Below are 22,930 nucleotides of genomic sequence, written 5' to 3'. Positions count from 1 at the left end.
CGTGATGGAAGTTTATACAAAAGACATGGCGATTCTCTGTGTGGTGTTCTCGAAATGTTGCTACTCATCGCATTCGCGCATCTCACTCGCTTCAGTCATTTCTGAGTCATCTCACTCACTCACTTAGTCTTCATTCATTCATTCACTTTGACCCCGACTCCAACATGCGTCAGTCGTGCCGCGCTGTCGCCGCCTTGGCCGCAACAGCCAAGGCCGCAACCCTTGCGGATTTGTGCACTGTGGCTAATGTGCAATCGGCGCTTCCGGCCAACGGCACCCTGGTCGGCATCGATTTGCTCCCGTCTACGGTGACTGCCAGTCCCGTCTACAATGCCACTGGCGGCATGAGCAGCACCGCAACATACACGTACTGCAACGTCACCGTGGCCTACACCCACACCGGGAAGGGTGATATTGTCAACCTCAAGTACGCCTTGCCCAGCCCGTCCTCTTTCAGCAACCGGTTCTACGTAGCCGGTGGCGGTGGCTTCTCCCTGTCAAGCGACGCAACCGGCGGCCTCGCCTACGACGCCGCCTCCGGTGCCACCGACGCGGGCTACGACGCCTTCAGCACTAGCTACGATGAGGTCGTCCTCTATGGCAACGGGTCCATCAACTGGGACGCCACCCACATGTTCGGCTACCAGGCTTTGGGCGAGATGACACAGGTCGGCAAGCCCCTGACGCGGGGATTCTACGCCCTGGCAGACGACACCAAGTTGTACACGTACTTCGAGGGCTGCTCCGACGGCGGCCGCGAGGGCATGTCGCAGGTGCAGCGCTACGGCGAGGAGTTCGACGGCGCTATTACCGGCGCGCCTGCTTTCCGGTTCGCCCACCAGCAGGTCCTCCATGTTTATTCTTCCGCCGTCGAGCAGACTTTGGACTACTACCCCCCGCCCTGCGAGTTGGAGAAGATCGTCAACGCTACCATCGCCGCCTGTGACCCGCTCGACGGCCGCACCGACGGCGTGATCTCGCGTACCGATCTGTGCATGCTGAACTTCAACCTGACGTCTATCATCGGCGAGTCGTACTACTGTGCCGCCGAGACCAGCAGCTCGCTCGGCTTCGGCTTTAACAGGAAGCGTCAGGCCCAGGGTAGCACTACGAGCACCACGCCCGAGCAGAACGGCACCGTGACGGCCGAGGGTGTTGCCGTTGCCCAAGGCATTTATGATGGTATCTTCAACTCGGAGGGCGAGCGTGCGTACCTGTCATGGCAGATTGGATCCGAGCTTGGCGATGCTGCTACCACTTACAACAACGAGACGGACACGTGGGAGCTCAACATCCCGTCTACTGGTGAGTCCACCATTTTCTCTACCCTTGCACCTCTCTCTCTCACATACGCCCTTTCCTTCCATGGCTCTGTACCCTTTACTAACCTCGGTATTTTCTCCAGGCGGTGAATATGTTACCAAGTTCATCCAACTCCTCGACCTTGACAACCTTTCGGACCTGAACAACGTAACCTACGACACCCTAGTCGACTGGATCAACACCGGCTTCGTCCGCTACTACGAGAGCCTGCAAACCACCCTCCCCGATCTGACCCCCTTCCAATCCACGGGCGGCAAGCTGCTCCACTACCATGGCGAGTCCGATTCCAGCATCCCGGCCGCCTCCTCGGTTCACTACTGGCAATCGGTACGCTCGATCATGTACCCCGACCTGTCGGACGAGGAGGCCCTTGCCGCTCTGCAGGAGTGGTACCAATTTTACCTGATCCCCGGCGCGGGACACTGCGGCGCCAACAGCCTGCAGCCTGGCCCGTACCCCCAGAACAACATGGATATCATTATTGACTGGGTTGAGAATGGTGTGCAGCCCACGGCGCTCAACGCTACTGTTTCGTCCGGCGTCAAGGCGGGGGAGACGCAGATGCTGTGCCAGTGGCCTACTCGTCCCCTTTGGGCCAGCGAGAACGCTACGTCGTTTGATTGTGTCGAGGATGAGGCGTCCATTGATTCCTGGACGTATACTTTCCCCGCTTTCAAGCTTCCTGTCTACTAAGTCTGCTAGGATAGAAAAGGGATTTGGTCAACCCGCAAATGTATATTCACCATTCAGGATAGATATCTTCTGATATGTATAGTTTCCAGTCTTGCACATCTGTACATATATCTACCCACACATTCGGTTCAATCTTGCCATGTCCGCAATCTCGTTTCGCTCTCTGTCAGGTCTATATGCGCTTTTCATTGTGGCATTGCATCCCTTATTTTGTATACTTAGAACAATCATATACAACAATACCTTGCGACGATGGAGCCTTCCATTGTTTCAGTAGTTCTAGAACAACTTCCAGCTCTAGCAATCGTACTTGGTATGCCTATTCTTCAGCCATGAATTTGAAGACGAGTTTACATAATCCTGGACATGGTGTTCAAGAACACCGCCAAACCCAGCATCACCACCACCCCGATGATGATCCGCCTGCTCCATCTAGACAGCCAACACCTGACCCCCAGAACCGCACAACCGCAAACAGCTCCAAAGACCAAGACCCGCACCCGCCACATGGATCTGTCCTGGAGAAACCACGCGAGCCACGGCCTCTCGCGACTATTAGGCTGCTGGAGCGTCATACAATATCCCGAAAAGTTCCGCCCGCCATGTGGCCGACGATCACATTGGCACCGGCAGCCGATGCCCCCTTCAACTTCGGGGTTGCCTTTGGGTAGCGTAGCTTTGCCCAATCGTTCTGACTCGGGCAACTGGCCGCCGGGGGCGTTAGCCGGGCACTGGTAGAAATTGCCGTGCCTGTAGCCGAAATCCTCGAAGTGGTGGACCTTTTCGGGTTTGAGGAGCATGGCTACGGCGAGTGAGTGCACTGCGGCGTCTCCCCACTGAGGGCATTGTTAGATTGAGTGGCTAATAATCATGGGTTGGGACTCACGCGTTCATAATAAAACCCTTCTTTTCCATCCAGGTATTCGAAAAGGGTTTGGTACTGCCGGCTGCGGAAGAAATCCATGTCGGCGATCTCGAAATTGCTCCAATAATGACAGAGACTCCAGGCATCTCCACGGCGATCGCGATGAGGCAGGAGACTCATCAACTTGCGGAACGGGTACGGCATCCAAGAGCCCTCCATAGTAGCCTTCCAGAGATCGCTGGGTTTGATTTCGTGCTGTTCCATCCAGTTGACGACATTTCGAAAGAGGGACGGACAGGTGGTCCCTACTTCCCATAGCGCAATGGTAAACCCGTACACATGCTTGTTCTTCGCCATCTGTACAAACGGGTCGTACGTTATAGAGCAGGAGAACTCGACATCCGGCTCGAGCCGCCAGTACCACTTGTACTTCTTGAGGGCTTCCAATTGGTAGAATTCTCTACATAAAGATCAGTTCTTGGCTTCCCGTGATGTAGGTACACAGCGTGAGTGTTGTCGCAAATGAAGACGTACCCAGAGTAAAACCGGCACATATGATGGTACCCTCATCACCACCATGGGGGATCCCCCGTTGCCCCTGTTGTTTCATACTCTGCCTGGCCGATTCCGCATCAACCCACTCCGGAAATGTCCATTGACCCTTCGGTATAACCTCAAATGACGCCTTTCCCTTGCTCGTCTCGTTGAGCTGCCGTACGAACTCCTGGCTCCATGGTTCATCGTTCAAAAACACGATCGGGTAATTGTACCAGCGATTGAAAGAGCGCTCGATACTCTCGATGGTGATCTTGGCCTTTTTAAGTTCCGAGTTACGGGCTAGCATGACCAGCACGGCATTCTCCCGTGGCGTGCTCGGACTGAGGTCGGGCTCTTGACAGGAAGTAAAGAACGGGGTGTCGAGCTCATGATCGGGAATCGGGACGTGGTAGTAGTACAGGTGTAGGCACACTTCGAGGAATAATGCTGCAGTAATTGGCACGACGAGCCACAAAGATAGGCGGCGTACTGGCCGGAGAAGACTCTGTAACATTGTTTAATGCGGATTGAACTGCTACAAGCCGATGTGCACGTTCATGTTGCCAGTTTATTATCCGAAGTTGGAAATGATCGCGTGATGGAGGTTCTGAGTTGGGGATGACGGCTCCGTCATAGTGTTGGAAAGGTGGACGGAGAAGGCAGAATCGGCAGGGACGATCTTGGCTGTGCGGGCAGTGTGTCTGTCCGTGGGTTCGAATTTTGTTGGCTGGCCCTAGGCAGAAGAGCTACGTGCAGCTCTGTCAGCAAGGCCTCCGTTTCTATGTAATCCAAGTTCAGGGCAAAAGTGATATGCAAATGGCATGAACGTACGTCGTTGACATCGGGGCATCCGGTCCGGTGGTACAGATCGATCTCAATTCTCGTTGCCCCGCCCCCGGGATGGTGGTGGTTGTTGGTGGAAGGAATCGCCTTATACAGAGACACCCTTGGGCAGGCGTGCCGGATATATCCAATTATCGGACTTTGCACATGGATCCAACGGTTGGACAGGGTCAATACATCACACATTCCTATGATCCTACTGTATTTGCGACCTTCCGCGACGGAAGTTCCAAGCGAGAAGGCACTGACCACATAATTACGCCCAGTTGTCGTACAAGACACGTGTTGTACGGCAGGATGCCCTCTAGGAGCAGCTTCAGGTTTGAAGGACACAATAGTGCCTTTCAATGAGCCAATAACTAACTGGCTTAGAAGTGTTTAATCGAACGCGGACTCTAGGTGGCATCTTCTTGCGTGGATTGTTCCATTTATGTATGGAATTTGCCGGGTGATATCTCTTCAGATATCCGAAACCCATAGAGAATCGAAATCAAGGGCCAGGCTTAAAGTAGTCAAAAATGCAATGTAACACTCATCGAAATGGCCTGGCCGTAAATGCTGCAAAGGGAAGCGGACGAGGGGGGCCAGTGCAGGGCAAGAACTCAAAAGCGTCCAACCCTTTCGTGACAGAGAACGCTAGTCATAGTTGTGTGTAAAGGGTTGTATCCAGCACCATCATCTTCGAGCATCAGCATGCGCTTTTCTTTTCGGATCCTGCAGTCTCGCCAGCTCTAGCAGCAGCCGATACATATAGATAGTCCGATCAACATCCCTGAATGCCTTGCTAAACCAGTTCCGACCCTGCTCAGCTATCTCTCTAGCCGCCCTTTGCCCTGCTTCTGTGGATGTAAGATGGAAAACCAGCTCGGGGAGCTCCTCCATGCTCTGGCTGACTGGTATGTAATGAAACCACGGCACGAGCCGCTCATCATGCCACTCACGCAGCATCGTCTGCTTCAGTGGCACCGATCGCGAAGCTAGGAACTTGTAGTAGCGCCCGCTTATGCCGTTGCCATCCATATCGAAGACAAGACGCGATTCGAGGGCACGGTCCTTGTCTTCCCACGACTTCAAGTTGAAGTATGCACGTTGGTCTCTGCAGTGTCGCCTCTCGCACTGGAATATCCTGGCAAAGGCCACGTCGAATAGTCTGCCATTGAGGAATGACGATTTAACATGGCTGAGGACGCCGCCCCTTTCTCGTAGGTAACAATGCTGTCGCTTTTCCAGATTCTGCGCCAGCTCGACGAATCTTTGTCGGTGGAAGTGTCGCCACTGGTCGTCCGAGGCAAATCCACCGGTGGTAGAACCAGCCCAGTGTAGATTATTTCGCTTCTTATCCCAAGCGACGTCGTGCGCGTCGGTGTATTGAAACTCAGCCTCCGTATAAGCGGGGCTGGGATACAGTATGTCGCCCATGGTTGAGGGTGAACCAGTTGAAAGAACGGGTACTAAGCCTTCAATTAGGCGAAAAGACGTAGGACTCATGGCGAGACCGTGCATGGAGCTGTATTCGGGATGTTGGCACAGATCCATGGCGGACAAGGAATCGTTGACGAACGGCAGGGCACAGATTTCTTGCGTGCGCCTTGTCCGATCAGCAGGCCTGCCCTCCTCGCGAGAGTCGCAAAACTTTGTAAGTGTATCCCAAATGGGTCGTCTCGACATCTCGGTTAGGGTATACAGTCCATTGCTATTGGTGTCTCCTCCTGATGGTGGGGGAATCAGGACCCTCGGTTCATCGATGTGATTTACCAGAAACTTGACGTTGGGAAGAAGGCCGTGGAAACCCCCAAATAGGCCGTCCAATAAGGATTGGATGTGCCTATCGTAACTGCGGTAGGAATGGCTACAGTGAGTTTTGGCCTTGTAGCCAGAAAACTCGCAGAGCCACAGCTCGCTGTTCGGCGCATCGTGCATGCGACTCATGATTTCAAGAACCTCTTTACCACTCAGTCTCCAGAATGGTGAAACACCTTTGAAGATGACATCAAAATCATCGATGATGGGTGACTGCTGCGACCTTGCAAACTCATACCAGGCTTCGAAGCCGGGTGGCGGTTCCAGACCATATCGACGTTGATATTCGTCGTGAGCGGCGGTATAACTTTTGGATTGCTTTTGAAGCAAGGTTTCGAAGTCCGCCTTGGCGTTTTGGATGAGAACTTGGACATGATGCTCTTCAGGGTGGATCAATGACGATGAAGATCCTGCTAGTTTGATGGCAAGAAGGTTGGCAAGGTATGGTGCGAGAGAGACGAGGGAAAGGACCCAGAGTGCTGATTTGGCTTTCGCTTGCTTTGGAAGCATTGTGATAACCTGACCGAGAGACAGGAAAGACGCCATGACGTGCGACAAAGCCCGAGCATCCGACAAGAGCGTGAAGGGATCGCGTGTGGACATGAGGCTAAACGTTTCCATGGCGGCGACGGTGCGCCAGGAAGATTGTCGAGACTTAAAAGGCAGTAAGCATCGTATATAAACATCTTGACCAAGGTTACATACTGTCTGAATCACGAAATACCAAGACGCAGCCTTGGCCAAGGCAAGAGCTAACGTGGACGCGATACTGCATACAGGGAAACCGAATGCGAGAGATTCCAGGCCGATTACAATGGCAAACACGAATGTAACGCGCAGTGAAAGAGGCAGGATGGCATCTTCAATATCAAAAGCCGGTATAAACCGGCAGCTCCTATTAGTCGTCTTCGGCCTGGGCGTGAGAGTAATGTAGATCACTAGCAGAGAAGCAAGCGGTACAATGGACAAAACATCCCATGCTTGGAAGTGCCAGTCTGACTTGAGAGTGACAATGGCAAATGAAGCGGCGAAGGCCGTGCCCCGAAATGTGTTCGCAAGAAAGTAGAAAAGGTAAGGAGCAGACCTGGGTGAAGAAGTACGGAGCTCCAGGTCGGACCAAAGGTACTTCTGAGCTACAAAAAGTAATGGAGTTGATGCGGGGAGGAATACAAACATGCCGTTCTCTGCTGCGAAAACCCAGTAGGCAGCAAGGCTCAGAGCAACTGTCCATAATGATGACGCCGCTGCAGATAGCTTTTTGGAGGTGCTGCCATCGAAAGGCAGATCTGGTCGTCGATTTCTGGAACCCACACCCGCAGTCGTGCACAAGATGGGCAGCACGATCCAGCTCAGGGCTTCGGAGCAGGCATAGAGCTCGGATTGCCTGTCGGATAGGCAGTGGGCCAATATGCTGCATAGCAGAGCAGCACCAGCTGATTTGGTGACTGGATCGATTTCATGGAATCGTGATTTCCTCATTGTCGTATGTTGCTCTGGGCAAGGGTAATTGGGATTTCCGGGGAACTTGCTATGACGGTAATGGGCCATGGGCCACAGTAGATGTGCGGTAGTACACAATCCTACTAGGTTGCACCTGCCACAAATTCAAGCTCGGGTTTCACCCAGAAGCAAACAGCATTCTCAAAATTTTCTTGGTCAATGTCATCCTTTTGGAGCACATGTGTAACGGTACCTTTGGCCGCGAACATTAGAACCCTCTCTCTTCGGTTCCAGACTTTGAGCTTCGCAGGTTGCTGCTCAACAACTTGATTCTATGCCAAAGACCTTGGGATTTAATCCACCCAATATCGATCAATTTGGCAAGGAGACCACATTCAGTAGACAGCAGCTATATACTCTAAGGTTAGGTCCTTACGTACTTTGACACTGATCACGCTAGTAGAATGTGAAGCTAATGCAACGGCCACCATCTACAAGGACTTGGGGTACGCGACTTAAGTTCACGAAACTCGACCGTTAAGACTGCAATGGTCCCAAGTCCTCGACGCTTCTCGCCGTTGGGTTGAAAAGTTCGACCCTCACCTCTCAGGGCTTTCCATCGGCTCCCAGCCTTACAGACCCGGCAGTCCAATGTCATGAACATTTGGAGCATCAGATGATAATTCGCAAGTAGTAAGTGGGTCTCCAGCTACTCTGTATCATATACTCTCCGCCGCCGAGGCTCCCTGGCATGGACTGCTCGCCACGCCACCTACCCGGCACTCCCCACCTTCACAGTTGGAATCACTTAGGCACTGCCCCTTTATTTATCTTATTCGGAAAGGTATTTGATGTCTAGATGTGCGGATCGGGAAGTGAAGGAACTTACTCTGCAACCGTCAATCCACGACTACGAAAACAGCGAGGCCCAAGTGGACCGTTAGGATCTCAACCGCGCCAAATGGTTTCACATTTTACGCAATAGCAATATAACGTCAGCACTTGGTCAATTTTTGATGCCTCATCTTCATAGGCGACGCTCCTTTCGGGTTCTTCTGAGGTTCTACACAGCTTGTCAGATCAGCGGAGCTTCAGAGTCAAGTTGTACGTAAAGGATCGTCCTGAAACACATCCGTACCTTTCCAGCTAAATGGCGGTGCCATTTGCTGAAGCTTACACCACAGCCTATTTCTGGTCGAGATTTTACCTTTATCGAGCCGGCGCAATGGGTAGTTAAGATGGGCTAGGTGCTTGACCCTGTGATGCTTTTGCGACCCCGTGCATACGGTTGTCAATGAATCACCCGGTATCTTGAAAAACACCGCGACAATAATACCACCGGCTCGCTTAGTTTAGGCTTCGGTGGTCAGCTGCTATAATCATGGGATTTCTTTCGTGGATCAAGTCGTATATATGATGGATTTTCCTTTCTGTGATGCAATGATTGTCTAGTTGGAATGTACTATGTGGCACTGCATCGCTCCGTCTGTTCTGAAGCTGAGACATCAAACATTACAACATATAGTAAGCTGACATCGTATTCTATACAGCAGACCTCCTATTCGTTAGTTATTGTAGCGCAGAAGAAGCAGTCTCACGAGAATGGTTACTCTGGGTCTTGTTCGTAAATTCATATCTGTATGGTTCTAAACACCATGCTCCTGTAACTATATAATACCCCAATCCTCATCCGCATTCAGCTTCTCTCCGTTTTGTTCTCTATACTTCAAATCAACTACCAGCATTCACTCAACTCTACCAGTCTCTTCAAAGCTCCTCTTGTTTATCCAGCACAATTTGTACAGATCCTTTGCCAATCCAAGAACGCCAAAATGTATTTCCTCCGCATCGCCACCGTAGCAGTTGCCGCTATGCTGTCCACCACCGGTCTAGCTTGCAAGTGTTTTACGAATGGCAACCCAAACGACGGACAGACGCGTACGTGCTGCTCTCAATACCATGGTGTTTTCCACGGAAACGACTGCGCGGCCAGCTCCATCTCGGAACACCTCCGCGGTTTCCGTAGCTGCTGTGGCGGTCAATCCGACTGCGACTTTCCTGGCCTCGATGACGAGGACGAGGGCGAGGAGTAGGACTACACAAAGACCATCCTTCTCATTCAGTACTTTCAAGGCGTAAGGCCTAGTTCTGTCGGTTGGTCACTCATTTATCGCAAGTCGCCCGGCGGAAATTGTCGTCTCAGCAAATTCAATAAAAACGAAAAGAAAAAACGACCACACTGAGGCATCCTGCCAGCAACTCATCATTTTCGACTCTCATTCGATCTTCAGTAACTGAACATCCATTCTGATCCATCGAACTCGTCGTTGACAAACACAAACTCTTCAATCAAGAGAGGAGAGTGAAGGACACATCGGACGGTTTGGTCAATTATCCTTCAGCCGGCGTGCGCTCTGATGTTGTTGGCATGTTATGCTTTTGGGGCAGGTCGGCTTGGGTCTTGGATTCGGATTTGATGCCAGTTTGTCACATTTCATTGCAGATCTTTCGTATCTGCTTTAAATCATCTTGTATGGTTGCACTCGATCTACGAATAACAAGGGTGAAGCGGTGAACATATCTCATTACCAATAAAACTCACCAAGTCACTCCCTTAAGTCGTAGCTCTTCCATTTATGAGGCAGGCCTTATGTGTGCAGGTGTAACAATCACAGCTTAGTCAGCCAAGCCAACACGAATCTCACCTTCTCTTCACAATAATACAATTCGGTTAAGCGAGCCAAGTCAATTATTACGAAATTTGGAAACTTGGTCAATTTGAGACGATAATAGAAGAAGAGACGCCAACATTTCTATTGCTCGTTACAATGATTCATATTCCACCGGAGACTTGGACAAAGCTGGCTGATAATAATCGAGCAAAATCTTTAGAATTTGGGCTGGACTGACGCAGGAGGCTGTGGGAGGGTTGGTGATAACTCAGGGATTGTGGAGATATGGTGATGCAACAGGAGAATTCACGGAGATTCAACTGAATAGTCTACCTCTCAATAGTATGATTTGTCTGTTTAGTATGCGTTGACACTGCGACGGTGCCCGGGCCCAGATATTTAACAAGGGCCGTTCCTGAAGTCGACATAGTTGAACCCCAGCACTATCTGTTGCGTGCCTCAGGCACACCGCCTGTATGTTGGGTGCAGCACTCGGGCCAACTGCCCATAGATAGCCCTTTCGTAGCTGTAGTCTTTGGGGGTTAGTCCTCTCATCATCACCAATACAGCTCTCTTGCCAGTATCTCCTACACTATGTGGAGTTAGGGTTGTAGCGGATTTGGATTTCTCAATCTCAAAACGACCGTTATGTTAACAACTAAATCAGGAATGAAAACTTCCAGTACTAATTAGGCGGGTCAACTTACGGCAAGAACTCATCATGCCCCAGTTGCAGGATCGCCTTAGCTTTATCGGTAATATGTCGAAAAAGCAGGCTTCTGCGCGGGTCGAAGCAGTATATTTCTTTCTGCCCTGAGGCCAACGGTACGTCCACTGGCCTTTTCCCTTCCACCTTGCGAGGCGACTGGTTATACTGCCCTAGAAGATAGGCTCGTAGCTACTCTCCCGTCCCCGAAATACCTAAGCACCTGGGCTCTTGCGTTAAGAAGTGGGATCCTTCAGTGGATCCGCCTCAATCATTCGCATCCGATAATCTACAGCAAGGGCTGCGTTTATGGCGGCAGCCCAGACGACTCTGGTATGGCTAGTAGTTTCTGAGTAGCAGTTCTGCAGCAGTCTTATGAAAGAGGGCTGGTGAAACAGAGGCAAGGCGTTGTTGGAGTTGTCGGAGTTGTCGAAGCCGTCCTCGACGACTGGCAATATCTCATATAGGGGCCGCAAATCCAGTGAACTCGAACCACTTCGTATGGAGGTTTATATACTCTGCCGATCCTCAAAGAGCGATTCTCGATTGCTATCTGAGCATGACCGATCTTCAAGAGTCTCTGGCAGCGAAGTTCAGCCCGGAACCAGCAAGTCAAGTTTGAACTCAAATCTTGCAAGTCGGGCTTCGAGTGTCTCTTCCTGAGTTGAGCTAGGTCACTGCATCGGTATAATATTCAGAATGCAATCAACTTCTTAAGACATACGGTTTAGTTTGCTGCAGCGGAGGACTAATTGGCTTCTCTTTTGGAGGCATGGCCCGCCTTCGCACAGTCGTGGTTGTGCATTGAACCCTGTATAACTGGCAATTCGAGCAAGTTGGCTTTATCAAGTCGCATTTGAACTTTTTTTTAAGCAAGTATCGCCTAGTCGGCCTTGGTCAAGGTCGAAGTCCGCTATGCTTCCATGGAAAATCATATATTTACATGCCTGTAATGGCGTTAGTCATTGGAATTTGTCAGGAATTGGAAACCTCGCCTTTCGCCGGGAGTTCGTCTCCATGATAAGCCTGCAAAGCCGATGGATCTCTAATAACATGAACTTATATTACCTGATATGGATAACTCCTTGATCTTGATTCGTGACCCGAAAGAAGTGCCTAAGAAGACAGCGCGCCGTCAAGTTCAAAAGTCAATATCATGGGGTTCAACCAAGTTGTTGTTTTGGTCCTATTCAAGATGCATCCTCAGTAATCCGGAGGAGATAGCTTTACTAATCATGCAGCTGGATTAAGGTGCCAATGCTGATAAATTGTTGTCCGAGGTGACTTCCGATGCTAAATTTATAGAGAAGCCGTGTGCTTAGCTAGACCTAGTCTGTCGAACTTGCACATTATCATACATTAGCCAATCTTCTCTGCTGCTAGCGCAAATGGTATAGTGAATGAACCCGGAAACCAACGATACATCGTTTTGCAATTGTTTTGAATCCACACGACGCCATGCTTACAATATGTTACCGAATTTCTGGAACTGCACGTAGTAAGCCTCCTAGAACTAAAACTATATCAAGCTAGCTCTCCACCTTGCTCATTCTTCCAAGTCCCAGCATAATGATGCGTAACCAAGGGCGGGCCCAAAACCTCGTTGCTCTCATACTTATTCGAAGACGCTGCAAAAGCGTAACCCGGCATGACTAAAACATCCCCCACCAGCTTCGGCTCCCTGAGATTCGAGAAGTGGACAATATCCACAGTCCCATTGATTGTACTCTCCAAACTCTTTAGCACACTCATCGTAAACCTGATCGGCCCCGTGAGATGCACCACATCCCCCACCATACTCAATCTCAACTCCGCTAGCGTAACATTATGCTCGGCCATCTTGTCGCGCAGTCCTTGTAGGATATCATCGATCACCATGGCCACGTGCGGCAGCCCGGGCTGCGCCATGATGGTCCAGCTGTTGAATTGACGGATGAAGTTATCGCCCCAGCCTACATCGAACTCCCATCCGACGACGAGACCTGTTTTACTCTTGAATTGTACAGGGATCCATTCGTCTATGGGTGTTCCCTCGCAGGACACATCGAGGTCGCTCCAGATGCCTCCCTCAGCGTAGAGGAGCAGGTAGCGGAGGAGGTCAGCTTTGAGAATCGGAATGGTCAGGCCGAGGTAGCTGTCGACGATGTCGGGGCGAGACGCGAAGGTTCTCCTGACGTATGTGTCGCCTTCGTCATCGGTCATAAACGAGACTTTGTAATGAGGGTTGGCATCGATACAGGTCGAGGTCCATTCTCGGGTTTGGTTGGTGAGGCCGCTGGGACCTAGCTTATACCAGATCTTCTGAGGTATTCTTGTAGGGCGCAATGTTGATTGTGCGAATGTCGGCCAGTGGCGCAGACCTCTGAGGCTCCATAGATGGTGTACGAGGAAGTAAAGGATGCATAAGGCGATGGAGGCAAGGACTTTCAAAGCAATCGGGCGGCGTGGGAGCAGCATGGCGACCAGTTTGCACTGTCTATGGCGTACTGACAGGAATCACCTGGGCGCATTCTGAAGAAACAGAAAACGAATGCGAAGTCGCGCGTCGGAGTTTAGTAAAGTCGAACATGGTGGGAAGCTTGGTACATATTTTCCATGTTTGGTCTTCGCAAGGTTCGCAAATTCCCGAGCTGAATATCCTCTGGAAGTCAGCAAGCATCCCTTACGTACATGGCTAAAACCTCGCTCGCAGACCTGCACGAGCTGACCTTGACTGAGACACGATCTAGCCGGCGCAGCCATCCCTCTATTGGCTCGAAATTGCACCGTGGAAATTACATGGAATGACTGTATAAGAGGCAAAGTTATTGGCTTTCCTGGTCAGGGGTAAAGCTAATGACAAGCGCTTATTTTCTTTTCAATCTATTTTCAAACTCAAAGGGCGTACACAATTCTGCAGTCAAGCGGCTGCGGCCTGCCAGTTCTGTAACTCCGCAGATCTTTGCTGTGATGTATTGGCATTGATGATTGGATTTCAAGCTGCGTAATAGTAGTGTATGTCAAATTTGATGGTGAATTAGTTACTCCGAAAGCGTAATCAACATACCGAGCTTCGTTCAACTGGCTCATCGGCACGAGTTCTTCATATCCATTTCAGAGAAGGTTCCACCGAGGCCAATGAAAACAGCCATTACTTCAATATCTCCAGGGACGACTCGAGCCCCCAGATAAACAAAACGGCGAGCACTACGATCTGAGGTACCGACAGTCTGTCACCCTCAACTCCAACACCCACGACATCCACAGTGTCGACAACATCTCCATCACCTACATCACTCACATCACCTGCAGATGGTCTAACCCTCGGAGCTAAGATCGGCCTCCATGTCGGCATCCCTGTAGCAGTGATCCTTGGAGCCAGCCGGTGCCAGAAAAGAGCTTACATGTATGAGGTGTCGGGTGATGGCTTGCCTGCACCGTCGCCGTACGAGTTCTTGTTAATGATAGAAACAGCCTCTTACAGTTGTATCAGCATACTAGCACGTCTTTCTGGGGCTTGAATGCCTAGTCAAATGTTCGCAGAGTGCGTTGTAGAAGCATCCACACTAGATGCACTTATGGAGTAAAGGGGGGAAGTCGGGACAGCAGACTCATAAGTGACCTTCGCAAAGCTCTTAGGGGTTGCCCCAACCATATATATAAGGTGTGGGACGTCAGTCTCTTGGCTTGGGCCCTTCAGGTCTCTAGCCTCTTGGATTTCGATACTATTGGTTCTCATCAATCGGGAGCAACGGCTGTTGACACCATAATATTCCACCGGAACATACATACAACAACCCCTATTCTAGTCTTCAAAACGCATGCTGTCTAGCTTCCGTCTATCCAGGTACAGATCACTATATATACAGGTCTAAAAGTAGCCTCATGATCCCACAAGAAATTCATTCAAAGCACCAAACTTCTCCCTCAAGAACCTCTGGACTTCCCTATTCCCACCCAGCCCAGCAAGCAGCCCCTGCGCATCCCCTTTAATCTGGAGCCCCTGCAAACCAGTAGCTCTTGACAGGGCCACATAGACCTGGCCCTCCTCAAACGCCTTGGACAAATCCACAATAACGCGATCCATCGTCAAGCTCTGGCTTTTATGGATCGTCATGGACCAAGCAGGCGCCAGGGGGATCTGCGTCCGCGATAACACGCTATAGGGTTTCTCGTCGCCGAGCTCTGAGATGGAGCATTCCGCGTACACGGTGCGCTTTTGGCCGTTGTGGAATTGCACCACCGGCCAGACTTTGAATTTGACAACCGGGCTCTTGATGAAAGCCTGGATTTGCGCCTCTTTCATAAGGGCGCGGTCGCCGTTGAGTCGTATCTTAGGGTTATCCTTGCCGAATTTCGCTTTGGGCATTTTGGCCGGGTCATATGGCTCGAACCCACAGATGAGGCCTTGACTGCCGTTGCACAGTCCGAGCTGGAGGTCGAGGTTGACGAGCAGGACGACCAGCATGCCTTTTTTAAGCTTAACGCACGGGTCGAAGCGGTGTTCTTCCAGGGCTTTCAGGGGTTTCTGGTTTTCCGGACCCATTGCGCTCCGAGCATCCTTCCATGCGAGCCGGGGATGATGTGGCTGTAATACGGCCGTATCGAAACACCAATACGGATGTTCTAAGCCTATGAGTCTGTTGAAAGCTCTTTGGTTCACTTGAGAGACTTCGTCGCGTGTCGCGAATAGTTGGGTGGCATGATTTACTTGGCAAGGATGGTCCATAAGGAGTTTCGTTTCCGATGGCGTCAGTCGGTCCCCGATGCGACATTTTTGAAGTATGTGGATAAAAGTTTGGTCGTTTTGACGGTGAATGGTTTTGAGATTAACATGAACAAAATTGCATTCGTCCCATGCCCTGCTCCGGAAAGCCCACTTGTCTTCATCTCGGTAATCGCCGTGTCGTGGGCAAGTATATATCTTGCCATCGGCCGAATAGCTCTCAATACACTCTCTGCCACACGTTATGCAATGCTGAAACGGCTTCACTGGCGGCAACTGACAGAAGTCACCTGTTACGATGACCTGAACTCCCCCAAAGGCTCGATCAGGCTTGCGGGGAACGCTGCGAGCCGCCTTCATAACCTCATTGAGTCGTTCAAAGTGATGGTTTTCAACCACTGCATCAACAGATTAGTGAATATCCGTTGAGTGTATGTTATTGAACGAGGAGGCTCAGATCGTAATCTAAGGCCAAGGTGTCCTGACCCAATCTCCTTTGTGTGATCCAGTCTGGCAAATGGACCGGGCCTGGACTGGGGCTTTGAAAGTGGCTTACTACTAATCTCATCGATCACCAAAACATCCGTTCCTGTGAAGCGTTTCCAGACGTACTTGCCATGCGCTTCTTCCTTGAGCTTCTCCAGCGGTCGCTTGTGGGCGTCCGGTGTCCATCCTGCGTAGGTCCAGGTCGTAGCTCCACCCACATTCAAGGCCGCACGACCTGTCGGTGCAAGAATCCGTACGTTCTTTCCCATCTCCCGCAGACGTTTGGTGAACACCTTAAGTACAGTTGATTTTCCACAGCCAGCTGAGCCAGTGTAGAACACGTTTCTTCCACTGACAATCAGGTCAACCAACTCAGCTTGTTCTGGGCAGAGTGGCGGGTCTTCATTAATTATCGGTGGCGGACCCGCCGCTATTGCGGCGTTTTGCAGAGGCGATGACGAAGGTGGTGGCAAGGTGCTATCAGATGCTCCGGGCCCAGCCCCCGGTATGCGAGGAACCTGTTGTACCCCTGTTGCAGTGTTGAGATTGGAGCCTGGCTGTCCGCATGGCTGTCCTGGAACTCCTGATGATCGAGAAACACTCCCCTCCGGCAGTGCCGTCACTGTTTGCGTCCTGTCGCATTGTTCCGCGGCCATTCCTGCTACGGCTTGCGCACCAAGTATCATCCGCGGATCCGGCACGGTCTGCCTCGTTGATTCACTATGGGAATTGGGGGTCATCTGAGTCGTTTGAGTCGTGGGCGTTTGAGCAAGAGGTGCTTCATATGGGCTATTTTCTTGATTCGAGCGGGGTGTAACCCATATTACCTCGTTTTCGTCCGTATGGGGCCGTCGAGTAGGGGCAAAGCTAGGCTTAGACAATATCCGGCTGTTCTCATCTCTCGGTTTCTCCCATTCCGCGGGGCCTGCGACTGGCACTCGAGGGTAGTGAATCTCATCAGGAATACCTTCGTCGTCTGACAGCAGGTTAATGGCTTCTTGGGGTTCGCTGGGATCGATCTTCCGTCGTTTCGAACCGGGTTGAATTAGATCTTCTGGATGATGATTCGTCATGTTCCGGGGGCCTAGGCCAGTGAATATAAATTGTGGGTGAAGCTGTGGCGGTGGCCATTGATCGTGGGGGTGCCACGGAGTTGGGTAGGTTGAGCTATTAAGAGGAGCTGGAGGGAGAGCAGAGGGGCAGCTAGAGGAGGAGCTAAAGGCACATGTCAAATATCTAAACAGTGAATGGTCGTCGCCATTACTTACCAGTGTCCAATTCCTGAGTAGACCTCATGAAGTAGGTTACATCGCTCTGGGAATATAATGTCTCCAGATGGCGGGACGGGACGTTTAGCGAAGAGCCGCCTAGCTGTCCGTGGCGTGTCGTCGCTAGTGCGAAACTCTAAATGCTACTATTCTAGGTTAGTGCAAGTTCAATTCCAAGTCACGAATAGCTCTAGCTGTGGGGAACTTTTTAAGTGAAATACTTCTAGATTTGCTCCCAGTGTAATCAAGTATAAGGCACAAAATCTGGTTGTGCTCACCCTTGGGTCATTGCGATACCTATTTGCCATATCCTCCTCATAAGTAGCTAGTGAAGGGTACTGAAAAGAACATATATATATTGGTTTCGGATAACTAGCAGCGGTTAACGAATGTGTCGTTCAAATTGAACTATGTACATGCATTATTCCTACAGCCAAAAGACTACTACAATGACATTATCGCTTCGTATATTCCCTCGCTATATTATCAACAGTGTGGTATCATCCTATCAAAATCTCCCTCCCTCTCAGGGAACCCCTAAGAGCTGGGTGTACCAGTTATGGGAACCGTAAAGTTCGCCGCCCCGATATAATGCTGCGTGCGAACCGCGCCATTGTTCTCAAGCTCAATCTCATCGGCGGCAATAGCGTGCACGCCCGTCAAATCCAGACGCGCATTGAAGGGCGTCTTGATAGTCAAGTTCAGCCCGCCCTCGGCCAGCTTGTTGACGGTCCACGTGTAAGCGATGTTGTCGCAGGTGCCGTTGGTGACGGCCGGCAGGTAGTCGGGACCCTGGAGGAAGGCGGTACACAGCGTGGGGAACATGGAGGATTCGGGCACCACGGTGAAGTTGTAGGCGCAGTAGGTGCTGTGCGGGATGCAGTCCGCGTCAAATTTGGAGACTTCGTAGAATGTCGCTTGGCGCTTGCCCATGCTTAGGGCGGTGGCCGTGGTGGCAAAGAGGTGGTGGTAATCATAAAGGTCTTCATTTTGCTGGTGATGACTAGTAGACAGTATGATTTTGTGATGAGAAGTGTGTGTTTGTACTAGAGTCTCGAGAGAGAGATTGAGAATAGACGATGGACTGGTTGTTGGTCGATGGAGAACTTAAAAACAACACAGACAGCAGCATCTTCGTACAGCATTCCTAGCCCAACAAAATACCGCGATGCCTCGGTTTGGTGGTTCGTCATAAGAGCCGCCAAGATTCATCCCCCACTCTATAGCCCAATTTACTGCGCCGGAAACCGACACTGGGGTTGTCGATCTTTCGAAAATCTCCTTATGCTCGCTCGTATTTGGCCCGCGCCGGTACGCATGACGTCGTTCTCACGACAACAGGCGACCTCGTTGATCGGGGGGAGGGGTAGGGGCCTCCAGGGGCTCAGAAAATAATACCTGCGAACGACGGCCCTGGTCAGTGAGTTGGTTGAGCCAGTGCTGAATTACATACCCTAGTAGTCGCCCTACAGCGGCAATCGCTGTCGCGATTTCTTGTGATGGTGGCTCTAAGACAAACTGGCCCCCGGTCCAGGAAGAAGCTTAAGCTTAAACCCCAACGTTACATACATAACACACCTTTGTGGAAGCGTGTTCGGACATAAAATGGGTTTACGCCGTTTTGCGAGAGGCAACGTGCCGCTGCCTCCAGGAATTTCCATGATGCCTCATGCTGCGAAGTAACGTGCTGTGAGGTGATAAGGCATTGAGTATGTAGAAGTGTCGTGAAAATTTGAGTGATTAAGCACCAGTGCACTTTTGACTGTGAGGGTTCGTCCCTAGAATCACGGTTCCTCATCGCTTATTCTGTCACCACATGTGATTGATTCTAAAAATAGAAACCACTGGGATCAAGGGCATCCAACGCAAGTTCGAAACCTACAGGTTTGGGCGGGAGGAACCGCGAAACATTATAGCCTCGAGCCGGAGTATGCGGAAAGTTTTAGAGCCCGTTGTTAAAATCGGAATACCTATATACAACTAGTCCCGTTAAGAACTATGGATCACCAATCGTGTACTAGTCTCCCATGAACACTATTGGTGGCCCATTCTATAAACAGCGCAAGGTAATCGTGATGACGGAGTTACCCGCGACCAGCGTACGTATTGAAAACACACTAATCGACAACTGGACGACCAGCAGCATTATGACGAAATGTCTCATCACAGTTAAACCTCTGCCATTTCAAACTTTGCTGTTGATTCGCAAGCATTTGACAATGGTACGATGGTCCACAAGGTAGAAATCCAGTTGGTCCTGTATCGAGCTCCGCCATAAATCCTTTTCATCAAGCCTCAGGTGAGAACGCCCGAGAAAAGTGTCATCTCGTGACCAAGTTGGCAGTTGGCCACTCATATCCTCGAGCGAAGACTCGGCCAAATATTCGATTCAAACACAACCCCAAACAAAACAGCCCAACGCCGTAGCTTCCGTTGACTCCGAACGTGACCAATTCTTGCCAGATTCACAAAATCAAATTGCCTGACCAACCTCATCGTGTGCGGCCGCAGTGGATGCATCTCATCACTCCTCCATGGAATCACCGTCCGCATTTGCCGTCTCTTCTGGCCTGGAGCCCCCAGACCCCAGCGCAGCAACAATGTTCTCCAGCCCTTCCACCTCACCCTTTGCCAAGTTCCGCCCTTCACCCTGCCACTCTCCATCTCTTACCTCACCGTCCTTGCCCAGCTCAAGTCCTTGCACATTCTCTAGATGCCTTCTTGTCGCAGCCTCGACGTACTCGAGCCGCTCCCTCCGCCAACTCTTGCGCCCTTCGTCGTCGCCTTCGTCCCTCGGCACCGGGGCAAGATGAGGCGCCATGGTACGCAGCGATGTAGACAGCGCGCGTAAGGCCTGTAATTGAGACAACGTGAATGCTGTCGTAGTGCTGAGAGGTGTGTCGGCACCAGCATCCTTGAGCTGTGCAACTTCTTGATGCAGGAAGGCAAACGGGCTGGACCCTGAAATTTCGGCCCCTGTCGACGTTGATTCTCTCTTGACGTCGGGATGCTTAATCCCGATCAAACTCTGTAGGTCAGACAAAAGCCTCGCGTTGCGTTGTTGCTCAGCGTACAGCAACGCATTGAGACGCATGCTCTCCCGTAGCCGCCGCCGCAGTTCTCCTATTGAATCAACCGTCGGCTTGTCCCGATTTATTGTGCCCCCGTTGGTTCCATCCTGGCTGTTGCCGGTGGCCGCTGTGCTCGATGAGAAATCTAAGCCTTCGTAGTGGCTCAGTCGGATGTAATTGCGGATATCGGGCGGTTGTACACACAGGATGTAGCGCAACGCGTACAGCTCGAGTTTGTCAAAATTGCGATCGATGCTAGCGCAGAGAAGCGTCTCTAGCTGGTGCGTGCCGGACTCGATCTCGTTTTTCGCTCGCTCAGCGGGGTCATCTTGTTCCGCAGCTGACGCCGACTTTGGTGGCCTGAATCCCAGAGCGGCTGGTGGTGCCTTGAAAAGACCCTGTTCGACGGAATTGAGGGCGCGCTCGGCGAGAATGTTGATGCTGTTGATGAGATCGTCTAGTAGACTCTGTGTTTGCGACACGAATTAATGATTGACCGCTGCGGGGTTTGCAATGCGAAAGATGGGAAAACTGACAACCGGAGGATACCCAAAGTGCTCGGTCAGGAGCTCGGTATCTGAATCGGTCGGCGCTGACATTGTGCATTGTGCAATTGCTCTTGGAAACGCGATGGGATGAAGACGCGTCAATACGCGACAAGTCAATATTTGGGCTGGTATCGATATCGCTCTCGTAGCGACTGCTGCCAGCACAATTTGGGGTCCGGTTCGAGGGGTTGTTCCTGCCTTAATCGCAAGGTGTTAAACTCAATGCGCCAATAGAAGGAGAAGGGTGATCCCTTGTGAACTGCCATTTAGCTTGTGATCAGTGCTGAACATCAAGTGGGCCTACGTCATACACCGCTATCATGAAAGCACCTGACTCTTGTGGAGCATTGAATGGCATGTTCAACTGCCAATTGAAGGAAATGGAGTGTGTTTACCTTCAAATAAGTATCAATATGGGATTCAATTCGATACATACGCAACAGGAGTATAATTTTCATTAAATATGACAGATTGGAAAGGCATCGTCAAGAAGGGTTGGCATCCCGAGAAAGAAGGGACCTCTCTCAAGGACCAAGTCGTATGTATCGTGCACAAATCTCACATGCCTCCCTTTGCAGAAAACTTCGCAGAAAACTGACCAAGGAACAATTCCAGTCCGGCTTACTCGGCCGAGGCGACAAGTCCTCCAATCCCGAATCCCACGTCTCCCGACCTATTACCGAATTACGCGACCCGTCCTCCTTCGGCCCCCCTCCAAAGCGCGACCCCAATGCACAACCTGCATACTCTCATCACAACCACGAACCCGCAACTGCATACTCGGCAGCTGCTCCGCCGCCGCCTCAGTCTTACATTAGACCTCCGCCCCCACCTCCTCCAGGCTCGTACCAGCACCAAGGAGCAATAGAAGAGCCTCCCGCTCCCTCCAAGCCATGGAGCCTCAACAGCACAGGCCTATCTACCTCCCACCTACCCCCTCCGCCCTCCCGTCGCGATGGCAAGACACCCCCGCCTACCTACGCGCCCAACATGGCACCACCAGGCGGGCCGCCCTCTCTACCCCCCAGGTTACCACCGCGATCAGGGGCCAACTCACCAGCCCCGTCACACGCTCCAACTCCACCTAGTCCGACACCACCGTCGGGACACCTGAACCAAGGAGCCATGAGCCGCCTTGGCGCGGCCGGTATCTCCGTCCCCGGGTTCGGCATAGGCAGATCTGCGCCTGCACCACCGGCTCGGTCGTCGACATCGACCCCGCCGCCCACGAATACGAGCACAAGCACCTCGATGAAAAACGGTCTCAGTGAGCTACAGGGGAGGTTCTCACGACTCGGCAGCTCATCTTCCAAGACCACTGATCACCCTTCTGCAAGCACGAGCACAAGCGCAACCACGTCGATGAAAAACGGTCTCACCGAGCTGCAAGGGAAGTTCTCGCGGTTCGCCCCCTCATCTTTCAAGGCGCCTGCCCCCCCTCCTACTACCGCTGCTGCTGTTGCTTCTGCAAACCAACCCGCATCCCAAGGAACAACCTTTGCACAAAAACAAGCCGCCATGCGTACCGCATCCAATTTCCACAAAGACCCCTCCTCCGTGTCCCTAGCCGACGCGCGATCCTCCGCAAGCACAGCGAACAACTTCCGCCAGCGGCACGGGGAGCAGGTCGCGAGTGGGTTGCAGACGGCAAATAGCCTCAACCAGCGATACGGGATAAGTGAACGGGCTGGTTTTGGCGGTGGTGGCAAGACCGACGCGTCAGATGTCGCAGATGGGGAGGCTGCGAAACCCAACACGTTCGGTGTTATGGCGGCAGGTTTGGCTGCTAAGAAGAAGCCGGCTCCGCCGCCGCCTAGGAAGAAGGCGGAATTGTCGTCTGCGGGCGTTGGGGCGGGGACTCAGGATCAGGGTGGAAGTTCGGGGCCGCCGCCGCCGCCTGTACCTTTGGCTACGCGGCCTAAATTTTGAGATGCGACGTGGAGCAAAGTATCACGTTGGATCAGGACTGTTCA

At 51.6% G+C, this 22,930-nt stretch overlaps 9 protein-coding genes across 9 annotated transcripts; 3 read left to right on the top strand and 6 right to left on the bottom strand.

Moving 5' to 3' along the window:
* Positions 1-164: 164 nt before the first annotated feature.
* BCR38DRAFT_488892 (tannase) lies at positions 165-2,016 on the top strand (the record flags this gene model as incomplete). Its single annotated transcript, XM_040864338.1, has 2 exons — positions 165-1,305; positions 1,406-2,016. The coding sequence occupies 2 exons, from the start codon at positions 165-167 to the stop codon at positions 2,014-2,016; spliced, it is 1,752 nt and encodes a 583-aa protein (XP_040711851.1).
* Positions 2,017-2,366: 350 nt separating this feature from the next.
* Positions 2,367-3,932, bottom strand: BCR38DRAFT_488891 (glycolipid 2-alpha-mannosyltransferase; the record flags this gene model as incomplete). Its single annotated transcript, XM_040864337.1, has 3 exons — positions 2,367-2,852; positions 2,903-3,339; positions 3,416-3,932. The coding sequence occupies 3 exons, from the start codon at positions 3,930-3,932 to the stop codon at positions 2,367-2,369; spliced, it is 1,440 nt and encodes a 479-aa protein (XP_040711850.1).
* A 1,004-nt stretch (positions 3,933-4,936) lies between these two features.
* On the bottom strand, positions 4,937-7,540 carry BCR38DRAFT_351634 (uncharacterized protein; the record flags this gene model as incomplete). Its single annotated transcript, XM_040856656.1, has 2 exons — positions 4,937-6,715; positions 6,767-7,540. 2 exons carry the CDS (start codon positions 7,538-7,540, stop codon positions 4,937-4,939), a joined length of 2,553 nt encoding a protein of 850 aa, XP_040711849.1.
* Positions 7,541-9,333: 1,793 nt separating this feature from the next.
* Positions 9,334-9,558, top strand: BCR38DRAFT_304213 (uncharacterized protein; the record flags this gene model as incomplete). The annotated part of the gene is made up of 1 exon (XM_040854595.1): positions 9,334-9,558. A coding segment is annotated over one exon (225 nt), but the record flags the coding sequence as incomplete, so codon positions are not given.
* Positions 9,559-12,240: 2,682 nt separating this feature from the next.
* Positions 12,241-13,542, bottom strand: BCR38DRAFT_445730 (uncharacterized protein). Its single transcript, XM_040861040.1, has one exon. It carries the CDS (start codon positions 13,334-13,336, stop codon positions 12,404-12,406), a length of 933 nt encoding a protein of 310 aa, XP_040711847.1. The 5' UTR covers positions 13,337-13,542; the 3' UTR covers positions 12,241-12,403.
* Positions 13,543-15,786: 2,244 nt separating this feature from the next.
* BCR38DRAFT_65415 (uncharacterized protein) lies at positions 15,787-17,389 on the bottom strand. Its single transcript, XM_040865541.1, has one exon. It carries the CDS (start codon positions 17,141-17,143, stop codon positions 15,941-15,943), a length of 1,203 nt encoding a protein of 400 aa, XP_040711846.1. The 5' UTR covers positions 17,144-17,389; the 3' UTR covers positions 15,787-15,940.
* Positions 17,390-17,875: 486 nt separating this feature from the next.
* BCR38DRAFT_488887 (uncharacterized protein) lies at positions 17,876-18,271 on the bottom strand (the record flags this gene model as incomplete). Its single annotated transcript, XM_040864336.1, has 1 exon — positions 17,876-18,271. One exon carries the CDS (start codon positions 18,269-18,271, stop codon positions 17,876-17,878), a length of 396 nt encoding a protein of 131 aa, XP_040711845.1.
* Positions 18,272-19,862: 1,591 nt separating this feature from the next.
* Positions 19,863-21,008, bottom strand: BCR38DRAFT_351558 (Mis12 protein-domain-containing protein; the record flags this gene model as incomplete). Its single annotated transcript, XM_040856646.1, has 2 exons — positions 19,863-20,876; positions 20,946-21,008. The coding sequence occupies 2 exons, from the start codon at positions 21,006-21,008 to the stop codon at positions 19,863-19,865; spliced, it is 1,077 nt and encodes a 358-aa protein (XP_040711844.1).
* A 412-nt stretch (positions 21,009-21,420) lies between these two features.
* BCR38DRAFT_351967 (uncharacterized protein) lies at positions 21,421-22,886 on the top strand (the record flags this gene model as incomplete). The annotated part of the gene is made up of 3 exons (XM_040856682.1): positions 21,421-21,495; positions 21,573-22,329; positions 22,447-22,886. The coding sequence occupies 3 exons, from the start codon at positions 21,421-21,423 to the stop codon at positions 22,884-22,886; spliced, it is 1,272 nt and encodes a 423-aa protein (XP_040711843.1).
* Between the last annotated feature and the right edge of the window lie 44 nt (positions 22,887-22,930).

Source organism: Pseudomassariella vexata, assembly GCF_002105095.1.
Source record: "Pseudomassariella vexata strain CBS 129021 chromosome Unknown BCR38scaffold_14, whole genome shotgun sequence".
Classification (NCBI taxonomy): Eukaryota; Fungi; Ascomycota; class Sordariomycetes; order Amphisphaeriales; family Pseudomassariaceae; genus Pseudomassariella; species Pseudomassariella vexata.
This window is presented reverse-complemented; position numbering and strand designations above follow the sequence as displayed.

Coding starts and splice junctions, on each gene's coding strand:
- BCR38DRAFT_65415 (XM_040865541.1), bottom strand. CDS start 17,143: ATGACGAATCATCATCCAGAAGATCTAATTCAACCCGGTTCGAAACGA.
- BCR38DRAFT_445730 (XM_040861040.1), bottom strand. CDS start 13,336: ATGCTGCTCCCACGCCGCCCGATTGCTTTGAAAGTCCTTGCCTCCATC.